We start from the raw sequence: 17,371 nt of genomic DNA, 5'->3' as shown, positions 1-17,371 counted from the left end.
ATTGAGGTTTTTGTTTTTGTTTATTTGTTTTTGAAACAGCACACATTTAACTGTAATCTTTTAAACTGAGAGGAATTCAGTGACATTAAAAAATGCAGCCCATCAGGAAGTATGGTGTTTTTTGTGATGCAGCACCATTAATGCTGGATATATATAAAAACATGAAGGAGAGTTGTGTTAATATAAAATGTGGCATGCTATATGAAGTGCTTTGAGCATCCAATAGAAAAGTCCTGTGCAAGTACCAGTTAGTGCAGGTCTACATAGCTGCAAGTGTAGTGTTTTAATTTGACCTCATGGTGGCAGTGTTGTCTCTCTGTTATAAATGATCTGATAATAGATAAGGTGCAATAACAGTATTAGCAAAACGTCATATAATGTATATTTCATTTAAAATTAATCATACATTTATTATTAAACTGAGTAATTAAGCTTCTAAACATCTGGGCTATTAATATTTTGTGCTCACCACCACTCAGATTTCTGGGTTTTTTTTCAGCATATCTCATATATCTTTAGTGAAATTATCCAGAGCTGATTCATAACCAGCTGATTATTCATTTTACACTAACTATGTTGGCTGTGTGTGGGTAAAAAAATACACCAGCTTCCTGATGAACATCTTACACCCATGGTAAATTGTAGGCTAAATAATGCAGGGAACTACTTACTACAATTGACACCCTCTTCTCGATGAGAAGCCCGAGTTCGGGAGAGCCTGTGCGTCCTGCAGACACGTTCCCGGATACACGATGGACAGGTGGAAGACTGGGAGGCTCATTAGCCTGGCGGGACTGTCGATCGAGGACATTGAAGACATCTACCTTTTCGGAACCATTCTTGCTGATCGCCGCTGGCTTATCGAAGAATAAAGAAAGCGGAAACGGCTGTTCAAAACCCCACAAGGCTGCCTGCTATGTTGATTGGAAGGATGGAGTGAGCCGTAGCTTCTTAGAATGGGCTCATTAGACGCAGCACGGATGACATCTTGGAGAAGCTTGCGGCTGCTAGACTCTGACAACATCTGACAACATCTTGAAGAGAATCACGGCTGTCATGAAGAATCGTGCTCTATGGTCAAACTGGATAACATCGGGAATGATGAGGAACCAGTGATGGACATTAGATCGACTGTAAAATTGACATGCAGTGGTTCACACTAAAGCAAGAACACCACCATTTTTTCATGTGGCTACCATATCAGTGCCAGCTGCGGTCTCAAGGCTGGAGCTGAACATAAGAAACAATTTCTGATAACAAACTGTGTTTAGACTCTTCGTTCCAAACGCCCTCATACATTTCTCCCCAAGGCTGAGTCGGATGGCAGGTCTGGGCCCATCACTGGATGAATAACTGCAGGGCAGGATGGCTGTGTCTGCATTAGCTTACTTCTCACCCCTTACCCACACCTGTTGCTTGTCACGTGCTTCATGCTGTTGTGATGTGGACATTTATGTGCTCTTTATGCAGAGGAGATTTTTTGTTTTCTGTTCTCATGCTGTCCTGCCATAGGAGCCTGTTTTGCTGCAGGGCGACTTGCATGTAACAAATAAAGGCTTTCTTGTGTTATGTCCAAGGAAACCTTGTAAGTTGGAACAGTATTTATGTAATTTGTTTCTCACTTGTGTTACGGTCATAACTTTGATGTATTCTGTGAGCTAAAGTAGTTATAACTTCAGTGACATGTTAGTGGTTTAACAGGAGAATACCACATATTTTTCAGAATGTAGAATAATTTCAGTGTGTAGATGTTGATAATTGTTGAATTTATAATACAAATGTTTTAATGTGTCGCTGAGCAGTGAGAAGCTGTTGGAACAGATGAGGTGTTGTGGACGTTACACTCTCAAGGCAACATTAAAAAATGTTTTAATTATTTTTCCTCTTGAATCTACACTTTTTATGAATGTGTTCATGTTTGATTGAGCTCCATTAAAATAAGTAATATTTGTCTGTGAACCAGAATGAAGTAAGAAATAATAATTAAATATTAGATACACACAAATTTAGCGTTGGTCACCACCCACAAAAAAGCTTTGTTTACATAGCAACTAAAAGTTGGTCTAATAACAACAAAATGTGAAGCAATAATTCAGTAGCTCTGCTGATAGCAAAGACAGATGTGTTTTAAAACGTTTTATCTATTTGTGCAACTGAGTCATGTCAGTTTGTTGGTTGTGGTTTTCTATCATCCATCAGGGGGCGGTGCAGCTCCCTCAGCATCCTCAGCCCTTTACTATGAATTCAACAGTGTTTGGCCTTTATGTCCAGAGACTGATTCAAAGTGTTTACGGACTGTAAACAGTTTATTTTCTGTTGTTGTTTTACTGCAAGCATAAAGAAACAATGTGACCTTGTGATGTTGCTTCTATTGGTCACACTTTTCTCCTCGTCTCTTCTCTCCTGCTGAGTTTCATCACATTTGTCCTGATGTCATTTAACTAATCATGCTGACGTGTTTCAGTGGAGGAATAATAAACTGGAAAAGAAGCAAAAAATTTCATTATCAGTATCTGATTAATATCCAATTAATCATTTGGTCCTTGATGAACATACTTTTACTGAAGCTCATATGATGATATGCACTGACACACCCAGAGTCCAGCTGTACCAACAACAAACACTGCCAGCTGAACCAGTCTGACCAGGATATGCAAAACTGTGTTTTTTATGAAATGTGACACTCTTTATGTGACTCACTCATTTGTACTCATTGTACAAATATCTTCAGCTGATTCTGAAGTGGTCAGGTGGGAGGTGCTGTCACAGATTTTCTGTCTGTGAGAACTTATTTACACAAACTTTGTACAGATGAAAGTAACAACACTGTTGAGTAAAAGAGAAAGTCGTTACATGTGACTGCTCCTGGTCACATGATGACCCCACAGCAGTTAGTGCCCCTTATTCTGATTTGCAGAGTTTTACACCTGGTGCCCTTCCTGACAGTCCAACAGTGATTTGTGTCTCCAGCCGGAATCAAACCGGCAACCTTTACGATAATCAGTACACTCTGGAGGTACAACAGTATATTTTAGAATAATTCCTTTGACATTTTCTGTAATGTGTGTGTTTAATATTAACTGTTCTTCTTTTATTTATGTTCTCTTATTAGTGTCTATATTTGTTGGATACAAAAACACCTTTGACTTTTATTATTATCATTTTGTCATGAGACCCTTCATTCATCATTTATCTCAACTCTAAACACACACACAGCCTACAAAGTCTACACATCCACCTGTGCCAGAGAATTAACTTCCTGTTGCTTTCTCCTCTCTGCTACTGTGTGTGTTTGTGGTATTTGTTTGTCAAATACACGGCTCAGATCCAGTCAGCTCCGGGAATGCTATGAAGTCAAACTGGTCTAAGGTGTGTCGTATTAAACAGCTGACAAGGAAATACGGGTTAGATTGTTCACTGGGGCTGTTTAGTGCAGCCAGAGACCAAATCACTATCGTCAAAGTTTATTTCCTTTCTTTTTTCTATTTGCTCTCAGTGGATAATTTTTCCATCCTGATGATCAGAAGAATGTTTGGGGGTTTCAGAGATCCTTCAGAACAACAGTAAGTGTTTAAAATGACGTCTTTCACTCTTTTAGATAATCTGACAGGTTGACTGAAGTCTGTGAGCTTCACTGGATTAACAGATTGTTCATGTTAATCCATCTGAACTGGATTAAAGCTTCACTTTCCTGGTTACAGATGAATGTCATGTGGAGTTAGTGTGAAGCATCTGATTTACTGTTGGCTGGTTTCATCTGTGAAAACACATCATATGAAATTATTTCAGTGTGTTTTAATTCAAAGCTGTCAGACTTTATCTGACACAATATAAAGAAGAAAATCAACTCAATCACAAACAGGAAATGTAGCGAGGGCACTATTTGTGTTGGAGATTCTGACATGATCCCTGATTTAGCTCCTGGGATTTTGAGTTGCCTTGGAGATTTCTCTTTCAGTCTTTTCTGTTTGGTTTCTGTTTTTGATTTTTATTTGGCTCAATTTTAATTGCTTTATTGTTCTAATAGTGGGGTGTATTTCTGACAATATTGAGTGTTTGTTCCTTTGTAGTTTTCATAGGACTGAGTTTCAGGTTTTCTACTCCACGTTTGGCTTACAGTTGAACTTTATTGTTGCTGTTTTTATGGTGACTTTCTGCTTTCTGTTTTGTTTGTCTTTATTATCTTTTAGGATTTTATTTAGGCTTTTGGAATTTATACAATTTGTTTGGGGGGGAATAATTTACTTTGTTTTCTTGTGTGTTTTAGTGTTAAAAATTTTTTTTTGGATTATTCCTTTTTTTAAATTTGAGATACACCAAATCATATAAAAGACTCAACATTATGTCTGAGATTTGTTTTTAAATGTTTTAATTTTGTATTTGTTGTTTGGTCGAGGTGTAAAACAGACTATATGGAAAGCTACTGCTCACCATTTAAAGGAATGCTCATTTCAGAATCAGAATCAGAAAGGGTTTTATTGCCAAATGTTGAGCAGGTTTACAACATTAGGAAATTGCTGTGGTACTTAGTGCAAACATACTGTCAGACAACACTTAAATAAACATAAAAATAAGAATTAAAAGTGCTAAGTAGATAAATATATACATGAGTGCAGGTGGTGATCAGTGCAAACATGGAATGATGCAGTGAACACAGCGTAGGGTCATGTGTTAGTGGTGGGAACAGTCATATGGTTATTGTTCATGAGTCCAACAGCAGAGGGGAAGAAACTGTTCTTATGGCGAGAGGTTCTGGTGCGAATGGACCGGAGCCTCATGCCTGAGGGGAGCAGGTCAAACAGACTGTGTCCAGGATGAGAAGGGTCAGCTGTGAACCGAGCTGCATCCCCCAGTGTCCTGGAGGTGTACAGGTCCTGCAGAGATGGGAGTCTGCAGCCAATCACCTTCTAAGCAGAGCGCACAACACGCTGCAGTCTCTGTTGGTCCCTGATAGTGGCTCCAGCATACCACACGGTGATGGAGGAGGTGAGGATGGACTCGATGATTGCAGTGTAGAATTGCATCATCGTCCGTGTTGGCAGGTTGAATTTCTTCTGCTGCCTCAGGAAGTACATCCTCTGCTGGGCTTTCTTTGCTGCTGCTATGGAAATTTTAACAATAACCTGCAACACACCCAGTGAGCTTGATTTGAAGTGGGTTTAATAAACACATTGCAATGTGGAGAAAACGTTCAGGTCAAACACCAAACAGTTTTCTGAGGAAAGACACCGCCCATGAACAATTTTACACCTTCCCAAACACTGTCAAACAAAGAACATTCCACATCACATCATTTATCTCTATACCTTCAGTCCAACTCATCCTTGACTCCCCCCCAATCCAAGGAAAGTTATGACCACCGTCACCTCCCTACAAGCAGGATGCCTGTAGACCTTCAACTTTATAACAGGGCCCCTACCTAAACATCCACATCCCTCAATAAACAAAAGGAGGCAGATGTTGTTTTATTACAAGAAACTCACAGACCTGTCACAGGTTTAAACGAACTTAAAACACCTGAGTTTCCTAATGTGTTTGCAGCCTGTTATAATTCTAGACAAAGGGGAGTAGCAATTTTAATACATAAAAATGTTAATTTTACAGTACTCGATACAGTTATAGATCCAGAGGGTAGATTTCTAATTATTAAACTATCAATATTGAACAAAAAACTATGTATTGTAAGTATATATGGTCCAAATGTTGATGAACCCTCATTCTTCCACGGATTTTTTAGTGCACTCTCTGAACAACTCGATTGCACACTCATTCTTGGAGGCGACCTCAACCTTGGACTAAATGAAGAAATGGATAGGCTCAACACAGCAGGAACTCAGCGCAATTGGCAATCCACAAATATAATCAAACAGTATATGAGCGACTATGGCCTTTGCGATGCATGGCGCTCCCTTCACCCCAACAGTAAGGAATATTCTTTCTTCTCACATGTTCATCACTCCTACTCTTGTCTGGATTATTTTTTGGTCAGCAGCTCACTGCTGAGTGACATTTCAGACACTGAGATTCACCCTATAGCTGTCAGCGATCATGCTCCTGTATCTTTAACACTAATGCGCAAGAATAATACTACACCAAGTAAAAACTGGAGATTTAATACATCACTGCTTAAAGATGAAGACTTTATTAAATATTTTAAAAAAGAGTGGACTTCATATTTAGACTATAATGATACTCCCGGAACATCAGCTTCTGTTCTATGGGAAGCAGGGAAAGCTGTGATGAGAGGTAAAATAATTTCTTTCTCATCACACAAAAAGAAAGATGAAAACAAAAATATTCATTAGAAAAAACCATCAAATCCTTAGAAGAAGCCTACGCGTCCCACCAAGATCAAGAAATAATGAACAAAATATGCAAAACAAAACTAGAATTAAATGAAATTATTAATAAAAAAACACAATTTCTAGTACAAAGACTTCGCTTGCAAACACAGTAACAAATCAGGTCTATTTCTAGCAAACCAGTTAGTCCCAAAACCAATAAATAAAGAAAAAACAATTATATGTGCTTTTAAAGATTTATCGGGGAACACAATATATGACCCTGGAAGAATATACAACATTTTTAGGGATTTCTATGAAACTTTATATTCACCACAAAAAAACTCATCTAAAAATGAAATTGATTTTTTTCTTGACAACGTAACTCTTCCAAAATGACTAGACAGTCAAGCAATGGCACTGGATTCGCCACTGACATCAGGTGAACTCCAGGAAGCCCTGATAAGTATGCCCAATAATAAGGCTCCAGGTCCAGACGGCTTTCCTGCAGAATTCTACAAAGAATTCTGGACAATTTTTGCACCAGTATTCAATGGAATGTTGCAGGAAATCGAGGAAAATGGCAGACTACCACCAAATATGAATTCTGCCAACATTAGTCTCCTGCTAAAACCAGGCAAAGACCCTGTATATCCCTCAAGCTATCGTCCAATTTCTATTTTAAATGTAGACCTTAAAATAATCTGCAAAGCTCTCTCAAAGAGATTAGAGAAAATAACCCCCCTCTTAATTCATCCTGACCAAACTGGTTTCATAAAAGGTCAGCACTCCTCAACAAACACTCGTAGATTACTTAATTTAATAGACTACTCATACAATAAAAACATTGAAACCATAATATTATCTCTAGATGCAGAAAAAGCGTTTGACAGAGTTTACTGGAAATTTTTATTTGCAACTTTACACAAATTTGGTTTTGGAAACTCCTTCATAAACTGGATAAGAATATTATACAATTCCCCAACAGCTTGTATCAGAACAAATGACCAGACATCCTCCAGTTTCTGTCTGCTGAGGGGCACCAGACAGGGATGCCCACTCTCCCCTTTTACTTTTTGCATTTTTTTATCGAACCTCTAGCAGCAGCATTTAGACAGGCTGCAACAATTAAGGGCATAAAATGTAAGAACGTAGAACATAAAATCAGTCTCTATGCGGATGATGCGTTGCTTTTTCTGCAAAACTCACAAACCAACCTCTCTTAGGTAATTACTCTAATAAACTGGTTTTCAAGAGTTTCAGATTATTCAATTAACTGGCCAAAATCTACAGTTCTTCCCACTACAATCTGGAAATATTAAATATTTAGGTATTAATGTTTCTCCTAAGCTTTCAGACATAACTAAATTAAACCACATCCCACTTCTAAAGAAAGTAGAAGGCGATCTGACTAGATGGAAATCTTAACCCATATCACTCATGGGAAGGATCGCCACTATAAAAATGATGATCTTGCCAAAAATAAATTACTTATTTTTAATGATCCCTAACAAACCATCAAGACCAAAACTTCTGGTCTCAGGTTTGCTTAAAAACCTTTAAATTGATTAAAAATCCCAGTCTGCAATTAATACAATACAAAATACTACATAGAGTGCACTATACAGGTCATCGGATGTTCAAGATGGGCTTTACATCTTCCAACAACTGCTCACACTGTCAAGGCAATACACCAGACAATTACATCCACGCTCTTTGGTTCTGTCCACCAGTGCAGAAGTTTTGGCGCGGGATATGTGAAGACTTATCAAAGTGTCTGAAATGTAAAATTCCAACCTCCCCTTTAGTATGCTTGTTGGGAAAATTGGATGATGTAACTACAGAAACTAATACAGTCCACATGGTTTTTACTGCCCTATGCATCGCCAAGAAAACGGTCCTCATGAACTGGAAAAATAAAAATAATCTTAATTCTAGCCATATAGAAACCATCTAGTCTCGATATAGCCTCTGCCACCACATTAGATCAATCCCTCTGGGCTCCTTTGACCGGCTCCATCACCTAGCGGGGGTAGGGGGTCGTGGTTTGGTCCCGCCTTAGCTATTGTGGTTGATGTGGAGGTTGGGACGGACTTAGGGCGCCTGGAGGACCCCTAGAGACGTTATCCCTGGAGGGCTTAACCCGGGGGTTGTGTTCATAACCTGGTTAGTGGCTCTGGTCACTCTTAGAGGTTGTTCTCCTCGTGGCTGCGTGCAGCGGGGCTGGAGGATGGTCTGTGCTGGCGAACGTAGGTTACTGGCCTGGTGGCCTGGCTGCCCCTGAGTGGATCCGGGGCAGGCGTGGGGGTTTGGGGTTCGGGGGTGCTTCGCCTCCATGCTGGGGCTCTGGTTGGGCCTTGGGGGCTTCGGTCCTCGTCGGTGTGTCGCCGAGGTTGTGGGCGGGTGGGTGCACGGGGGCTCAGCCCTGGCGCAGGGGGCCTCTTGTGCATCGGCCTAACTGGGGGGCTCTTCAACTGGCAGGGAGGTTTGTCCATCCTTGCAGGAGTCCACTCTGCAGGTGGGGGAGAGACATAGGAGAGGTTGAGAATAAACTTAACCTGGGTGTCTGTTGTCTTGTCTAGTCTGGGAGATGATTGAATGTTGGGGTGCCCCGGGTCCTGTGGGGCTTGGCAGTGCTGCTACCGTAGGCCCCGGTCTGGATGGGCCTGGGCTCCCTTGCCTTGGTGGGTACCAGAGGACGGGGGTGCCTACTGGGGTCAGCGGGGGAGCTGGCCCCAGGGAGGGGCATCCTCCCTTCTTTTCCTCCCCATCCCCGGCTACCTCCCTCTTCCAGCTCCACCACACGCACCCACACAGGTAGGGCCTTGGGGTGCGGGTGTGTCACCAGGGTGCAGGGGAGACATCCCCCCCCCGTCCCCTTCTGGCCACCTGTGCCTGAATTTTATCTCACAACTTAGACATCCACATTACTTACACTCTCATAACACACACATAAATATAGGGCCTTGAGGGTGGGCATGTTAACGGCGTCCAGTGGACGGTCTGTGTATTCAAACCTACCTCTGGCGCCGGTGCCCACCTCTCAATTTTAAATCCATGTAGACATTGAGGGTTCTCGGGAGGGGCCGTGCTAACACCTGCTGCTCTCTGGCAGCAGCACCATGCTCTCCCTTGTTTTAAATGCACTTTAGAGCAACACGCAGCAACACTACACATGAGCGGGATTAGGGAGGTATGGGGTCTTAACACACCCCCGTTCTCTACTAGCCATCGGGGCGGGGGGGCTGGGAGGAGATGTTGGCTGTCCGATTGGCCTCCCTGCTGCTGCGGAGCCTGGGACGGTCTGTTTGCCTCCACCCCGGAGGGAAGGGTAACATCTCTTGGGTCTGGGTGCCGTTTCCCCCTCTGGGGGCGAGGGTACCTGGACCCGGGGTATAGAGTATGTTTGGGGAGTGTGATTGTGTGTACATGTCCATTTATGTCTATCCCTACGTTGGGTGAGTGCTGAGTGTTTGTATATGTGTGCATGAGGGTGGGAATGCATGTCTGTGTCTGTGTGTGCCTGTTTGTCTGTGTCTATATGTCAGGTCGGGTCTTAGACTCCACCTCTCTGGGAACTCCCAGGCCCTCCAAAGTGTGGAGGCCTATCTCCCCTCACCACACTCCCTGCCGGTGACTGATGCCCTCAGGGGTCGGTGCATTGGTGGTTCTTGGTGGGTTAGGGTTAGGGTTAAGGGACTGGGCGCTCAGGTATGTACCAGCTCACTCCCGGTTGCTACTTGGCAGGGCCTGGCGCCTGTTGGTCTGGGGCGCTGGGGGCCCCCGGGCCTCCGGCCTCTGGGCCTGTGGCTCGATTCACTCTGGCACAGCTGGCTGCCGGCAGAGCCGGCGGGCACGCCGGTGCAGCCCCCTCTAGCTTCTGCTCGGTGGCTACTGGGTGACCCCTCGTCTGGGGATCCTCAGCCCTTCCCATGAGGGTGACACGGATGCCCCTCCGGTGGTCCTCCTTGGGCTCTCACACTCAGGGGCCTCTGGATGTCTGGGGCCTGGATCTCCTCCATGCCTGCTTCATGCCCTGGGGGACAGGGCTATGGCTCTCTACATCCTCTTGCAGACCATTACATGGGGAAACCATTTGAATACAAGCGCGCTTATCCACACAGGTGTGCACACGGGTGTTCACTGTTCGTAGACTTAAATTACACCTTTCTTGCCTGCTACTTCAAAGCACATTGTGCGCTGTCTGTCCTGCGTGCTGCACAACAACATTCAATATTTAGTATTTACAGCTGTTTACTCTTAGCTAGATTAATGCGATGGTGTTGTGTTTAGTATGTTGCTTTGTTTTTTTTTTGCTTGTTTTCTATTCTTTCTCTCTCAACAGGTGATCCAGGAGATTTTTCCCCCCCCCTTCTCACTGTCCCTCTCCCTTTCTGTTTTTCTTTTCCTTCCTCTTTCTTTCTCCCTTTCCTATCCCTCACTCATGTCTGTCCCATCTGTAACAACTGAAAATAAAATGAAATAAATAATAAAAACAAAGGTCGATCAAATGGACCAATATGGCAATGCCATGATGATTCATTTGGCAAAATAAATCCATTGGGTATCCTTGTTTTTCTTCAGACAACAATTCTGACGGCTAAAGAACCAAATGGGACAGGCAAAAAAAAAACAACAAAAAAACCCAAAACAAAACAAAAGGAGTCTCACTATCTATTTAATGTCTCCCTTACAATGGTCTCACTGTGTGTGAACAGCACAAGGCCCCTCTGTAGTGAACATGCATACAACTAAGTGAGAAAGTAAAATTACTATAACTAATGTGATATGATTAAATATGTGATTAATACACAAGAAAAGAAATCTGCCACCACACTGCAGAGCTTACTCCACTCTCCAGGTTTTGGTCATAGGTAAGAACGTTTTCCCAGGATAGTTTTCAAAATTTGAAGCTTATTTGGGTTCAAAGGGTCACTTTTCTCATATGTGTCTATTTTCTTTCTGCAGCCCCTGTTTGATACACCCATGTGACTGATGTTGATTTGTCACATGAGGCTATCATGTGAATTTCTAGCTAATGTCAAGCCAGATCATCTTTGGGCTGCTGCTGTTAGTTTCCTCCCAGGTGATGCTGCCAAAACATTTATAGACGTGTCTGCATTTCTGTCATTCCTGTCACGTATTTGTGCTGCAAAAGTCAATCAAGTTTAAGTTGCAGTAATTCAGCATCTATCCAGCTCTACTGTAGAGTAACTTTAGTTTTGTTTTTTTCAGTGATGGGTCTGATCCTATGACAACTGGGATTGGTTCTGCCTGCGACCCTGATAAGGATAGGCTGAAGAGAATGGATGGATGGAAGTGACAGGTAATTTCAAAGTAAATGTTCCAAACATCTCAACAAATATCAGAAAACACTGTTTCGGGGATGGATTGTATCTCATGGAGAGAAACTCAGTGAGAAAAGATGTCAGAAAGAGAACAGGACAGATTAAAGATTATTCTTCTCAAAACTAAGGACTGCTTAAGCATTGCTGTTTAATAAACTAGTGCTATGTTACTTTTCATTACTTTTTCAATATATTCAAATTTTAAAAAATGGACCAAGCTATCAGATAACCAAACTCTCAGTGAAAGCTAGCCTGCTCTTAGCTCAGCTTTCATATCGGAGTGTTTGGATTTTATCTAATTTTATCTGTGGTTCACTGAAATTAGTTTCTCTGTGACTTTCAGAAGTTAAACCCCAGTTCCCCCATCATCAGTAAATAAAAACCCAATAATACGAATCTCTGTAACCCAAATCAACCAGGCATGACTACGTCAAATAGCAATTTTTCTGCAGTTTTCTCCTGAACGGCAGGCGTCACCACTTAGATAAAAACTCTGCATCAGCTCTTTTATTCCAGTAGAAAAAGTGAAGACAGGAAGTAGAGAACTCAGTTTTTTTTTTTGCCTTCGTTTCTTTTAATTTATTTCTCGTCTCGAGCTGTTGCAGCCTCTCCGTGATTATAATATATTATAAAATATAGATATAATTGAAAACTATCAAAAAAAAGAAATGATCGTACACCCTGTCCCCAACCCACGGATGTGACGTCCGCTAATGTTTGGGTGGAAGTGTTAGCTAGCTAGGCTACGGAAATGTCTCGCCGATCATCTTTTTTGTTTTTCTCCACTTTGCTGTTTGTCAGTCGCTTCGTGTTTGTATCTGCAGGTGAGATTTAACTATGAGAACCCAAAATCACTTTCGCTCTGACATAAAAACTAAGATGGAGTGTGAATTATTTTTATGTAACCCGGTAATGAGTTACAGTACAAAATTCAGCTTTCAAATACCACCCGTGAAAATCCTCGATAATCCCGAATTCACCATCCAAGATGGCAGCAGTGCCTGTAAACATTAGTAAAAGCTTAAAATTTAAAAACTTGTTACGCTTATTTAACCTCAGAGGTCTGATGGAGGTTGTACTGTGATATCACTCCTGAGCTAACTACCTTCCAGTACGAGTCAGAAAAGAAAAGAAAAAACTATTTATGTTGCTTCTAGCTAAGTGGAGTCCATGGATGTGGATGGACACCAACGACCTGTTACATGCTGGAGATCTCACTGATTTAATTTCTCACTGATTTGTTATTCTGCTGGTTTTCTATCTGTAGCTAGCCGTACAGCACAATGCTAACACAATAACACAAAAGTGAAAGTACAGATTACACGTTTTGGGTTTGATACTGTTTGTGTGCAGTGCCTCATTTTGTACTTCTATTTGAAAGTAATTCTGACTAAGAAACAGAAATTGCTGACTTCCCATTTCGGATGGAAGAAGCTACTGATCTGCACTGCTACTGTTTGTGAATTGTTAAATACGCTGCACTCTGAGAACTTGGTCTTGTACTGCAGAGTTCAACATATAGAGGGCAGTGTTGCCAACTCCTCAGTAATGAATTTCGCTATTGGTTGTCCTAAAAGTCGCTAGAAGTCGCTAAATGACATCATCACCTAATTTGCATAATTGGTCATGCTATTGTAATGCTAATGCTAATATACCTACGTTGTTGGAAACAGAAATAACATCATGGAAGAGACATAAAGTGAGTAAAAAACGTCCAAAAGGCAGTTAGAATTATTTAACTACAAATTACATTTATTTTAGCAATTATTGTTTTTTTTAATGTCACAATTCCAACCCTGCTACTGGCAACAGTGACCCGAAATTGGCACTCTGGGGGAGTTACTCTGTGTGTGTGTTTATTAGTTATAAGATGGCAACACTGATAGAGGGTGTCTTTAAGTTATCTAGATTCATGTACCCAAATACTGTTGATTAGATAGACAAGTAGCATTCTCTTTGTTGGGATCATGAAACAGTCGCCCAAAACTACTCCAGGATGCACTTACATGTTCACATGAAACAGATGTGTTGGCAACATCAAAACAGTCACAGTGATTAATGTAACAGCAGCTGATTGTGCAAAGGAAGGATAAACTATACAAGGCTATTAAAAATATGTAAAGGTTATACATTAAATCTGCTGTAGATAATTAGCATATGTAGAGAAAAGGCTCTGTACTGTAGGTCAGTGTAAAACGTGCTGTATAAATGTGTGCACGTTTTGGTCAGTGAGACTGGAGAAGAACTGTTAATGAAATGTATCCTATTTATAGGAAGGACGAAAAGCTCACAAACACTTATTGTGTGAGTGTTAATTCCACAGTTTTATCAGTAAGACACGTGAATATGATGGATTATAGTTGAGGCTAGTCTGCTACCTGGATGCTTCTCTGTTAAAAGTTATTGAAGGAATCAGAATAAGATGTTGGACATCTATTGACCCTAAAGGACACCATCCACTCAAAAATAGCAACAGTTGTGTCTAAGACTTTATATTGATTATAGGAATATTGATGATATTTGCTGGACGATTGCTCAGTCAGTAAGTGGGTCTTTCATAGCTGTTTAACTACACGTCTGTAGTACAGAAAACCCCAAATTAACCCTGAAGTTACCAGAGCATGAGGAAATCTAGATTCTTTGTACTGAACATGCCTCGTTTGTCAGTGTCGTCTGTATCTCTCCAGAGCTTTACAAATGAACCACAACTCAAGTTCTTGTGTGTGGTTGCACAAATGTGCATGTGATTAATATCCTTCAGTGTTTAATCACGATAGCAATGCTCAGCAGGTGGTGGCATCACCTCTGATTAGAGGCAGCTGCTGCAGCAAAGCAGTGGCATCTGTAGGTGCCACTGCTTTACTGCTTTTATGCTTTTATGCTTTTATGCTTTTATGCTTCAGTACGGTAATATGAAGGCAGACAGACGGCTCATCTACCTGCACAGTGTTTGATGTTGATGGACGCAGTGTATGTGGTACAACCGGTCTGTGGGCAAATCTTCCTTGTGCTGTTTGTTGATCTTCAGCCAACCACAGAGAAGAGTCAAATTATAACACACAAAGAGCTGAAGTGGAAACTAGTGTCCACTGCAGCCAGTCTGTGCTTTTCATGCAGTGTTTCTTTTAACAACAATGATTTTTTTTGATCTTCTGTTCCTGATGAACTCCCAGTAGCTCCAATACTTGTGCTTACCCTTAATAAGCCAATCAGTATTGACCCAACCCAAAGGTCATCCTCGTCCATTGACGTGCAGTTGGGATTTTAAAGCATTTTTGCATTTGCTGTCAAAACAGAAACACGTACCCAGACGGGAACATTATGTCTGAACCCAAACACTGAAATACAGAAATATGTTCAGACTTAAGGCTTAAGGTTTCTGCTTTACCAGTAACATGAGATCTCAATTAGCTCCTTATTTATGTAGGTAGGTCACAAAGTGAGACACCTTTCTATTATAACACACTTTTAAAGCAGTGCCGGTGAAAATGAGGTTTGACACAAGTGACCTTCACTCTCATTGCCTGGTGTAGTGAGTCGTTGTATTTTGACCTTTAACCTCTCTGCTCTGTGCTGTTTCCTCTTTCAGAGAACAAAAACATCACAGCTCAGTCTGGACAGGACATCACTTTGACATGTCGAGCTCCAAACAATAACAACATTATTGTTCTAGAGTGGAGCAGAGCTGACCTGGGAGAGAAATATGTGCTCCTCTTCCGGGATGAGCGTTTCTATCCAGATCAACAGCATCCATCTTTTAAGAACCGGGTGGGTCTGCAGGACAGACAGATGAAGGGTGGAAACGTGTCTTTGATTCTGAAGGATGTGACGATTAATGACACTGGAACATACGAGTGTCGTGTTGTCCAGGCAGAAACTAAACGCAGGAAGAGATCTGTTTTAGATGTTGACCCCATCAGTATCATCAACCTGAGTGTTGTTCCTCCAGGTGAGTGAGTAGAGTTGAGTGTGTGTGTGTGTGATCAGAGGTGAAACTGCTTCCTGGTTGTTGATGTTTGTTTCTAAAGATGTTGTTGATGAGACTTTGTAGAAAGCAGCTGGTCTGAGTGATGTGATCAGAGTGCAGTAGATAATGTCTGACAGCAGTTTGAAGAGGAAATGGATTCTGTTCTGTTCTTCACTCATCACCTACCTGACAGCTGACACCTCACACCTGTTTCTCACCTGCAGGTCAGACAGGAGGAGACACAGAGGATGGAGGGAAGGAGACAGGAGGGAAGGAGGATGGAGGGAAGGAGACAGGAGGGAAGGAGGATGGAGGGAAGGAGACAGGAGGGAAGGAGGCTGGATCTGTTGTACTGATCGTCGGTCTGATTCTTTCTACTGTGCTTCTTGTTGCTGCTGTTTTTGGTTTATTGATCTACAGAAAACATAAACAACAACAACAGAGTCAGGATTCATATTAGCCTCCTGTTGAATTTCAGCCTGTTTGAAATGTCAGCTTAACAGTGATTCTTGTGCTTTGCTTTCAGTCAAGTCACTGGAAATGTGGAAAGACAGAAATCAGTAATATTAAACATTTAGCAGGTACCTGTCAGACACGTCCAGATTTTGCATTTAATTTACATTTTTCATCATAAAAGAGGAGAAAGTTGTTTGGAATATAAACAGTATTTGTCTGATATTACTCAGGATCCTTTGATCAGGTTGCTGGTGTTTGACTCGTTTTAAATGTAATTATATTAAAATGAAACCAAAGAAAAAAACATCTCTATGTAGCTGCAGAGTCCAACATTTCCTCCCTTTGACCTGGAACGATTCAGCTTTATTAAACTTTACCTTCCATGAAGGAGACACTTCAGTCTGTTACTGTCCAACTGTTCCTTTCCTTTACCTGACAAAGATCCACATGTGTTAGTACTTAATGTGTGTTTTGTTTGTTTGTTTGTTTTATTCCAACATTTCCTGTGGCTGTACTTTTTTTTTAATCAGAAGCTCTGACTTCCTGAAACTGTTGATGCAGATTTTGTCGCCTTGAATTGATCCAAAATAAATATAACCATGTGTAAACTGTTTCTGCTTCTCATAATTACAGACCTGCCTCTCAGAGGTAGATTCTGATAATATATCAGAATCGTTGGACAACTGGTCAATTACATTATTCTGTATTCTTCCTCCCTGTTACATTGATAAAACTGCCTCTTTTTTGATCAACTACCTGTACAGTGCAGGCTAACCTGCAACCATCCAAGTGACTTCTTCAGTCTCAGCTGAGTCAGAAATCAGGAAGAGCGTTTATTGCCAAATGTTGAGCAGATTTACAACATTAGGAAATTGCTATGGCACTTTGTGCAAACATACGATAAAACAGACACTTGAATAAAAATAAAATGTGAGAAACAGATTGAGATGTATACATGAATGCAGGTTATAATGCAAAAAAGAACAGGTGCCGCATGTGATTGAATCAGAGCAGGTTGTAGGGAAAGTCTTATGGTAAATATTTAAGAATCCAACAGCAGAGGGGAAGAAACTGGTCTTATGACAAGAGGTTCTGGTCCAGATGGACCGGAACCTCCTGCCTGAAGGGAGCAAATCAAGCATTCTGTGTCCAGCTGACTGCAGGTTTTCCCAACCTTATAAACAGTACATTTGCACAATGACTGAAACCAGCATCACCGAAGGAACAATTTGCATATCATTAATATGCAAATTGTTATGACCAGTAATCAAGAACCACTGAACAATGGCCATGAGTACCATTCACAGAGAATGGTGAAA

At 41.4% G+C, this 17,371-nt stretch overlaps 1 protein-coding gene and 1 long non-coding RNA gene across 5 annotated transcripts in view; one reads left to right on the top strand and one right to left on the bottom strand.

The window, feature by feature from the left end:
• LOC146521387 (uncharacterized) overlaps positions 1-17,371 on the bottom strand; it is a 208,346-nt gene that overhangs the window by 76,689 nt on the left and 114,286 nt on the right. The gene's annotated exons all lie outside the window — the stretch shown is intronic.
• LOC146521393 (coxsackievirus and adenovirus receptor homolog) lies at positions 3,093-16,663 on the top strand. 4 transcript variants are annotated; one of them, XM_085155231.1, is made up of 4 exons: positions 3,093-3,563; positions 11,517-11,607; positions 15,219-15,578; positions 15,821-16,663. In XM_085155231.1, exons 2-4 carry the CDS (start codon positions 11,595-11,597, stop codon positions 16,054-16,056), a joined length of 609 nt encoding a protein of 202 aa, XP_085011357.1. In that variant the 5' UTR covers positions 3,093-3,563; positions 11,517-11,594; the 3' UTR covers positions 16,057-16,663. The 4 variants fall into 4 exon arrangements, with proteins under 4 accessions (XP_085011357.1, XP_085011360.1, XP_085011358.1 ...); XM_085155234.1 differs by lacking the exon at positions 3,093-3,563 and adding an exon at positions 10,913-11,155; XM_085155232.1 differs by lacking the exon at positions 3,093-3,563 and having other exon boundaries at positions 10,913-11,607.

The sequence above is a fragment of the Neolamprologus multifasciatus genome, chromosome 3 (genome assembly GCF_963576455.1).
Source record: "Neolamprologus multifasciatus chromosome 3, fNeoMul1.2, whole genome shotgun sequence".
Taxonomy (NCBI): domain Eukaryota; kingdom Metazoa; phylum Chordata; class Actinopteri; order Cichliformes; family Cichlidae; genus Neolamprologus; species Neolamprologus multifasciatus.
This window is presented reverse-complemented; position numbering and strand designations above follow the sequence as displayed.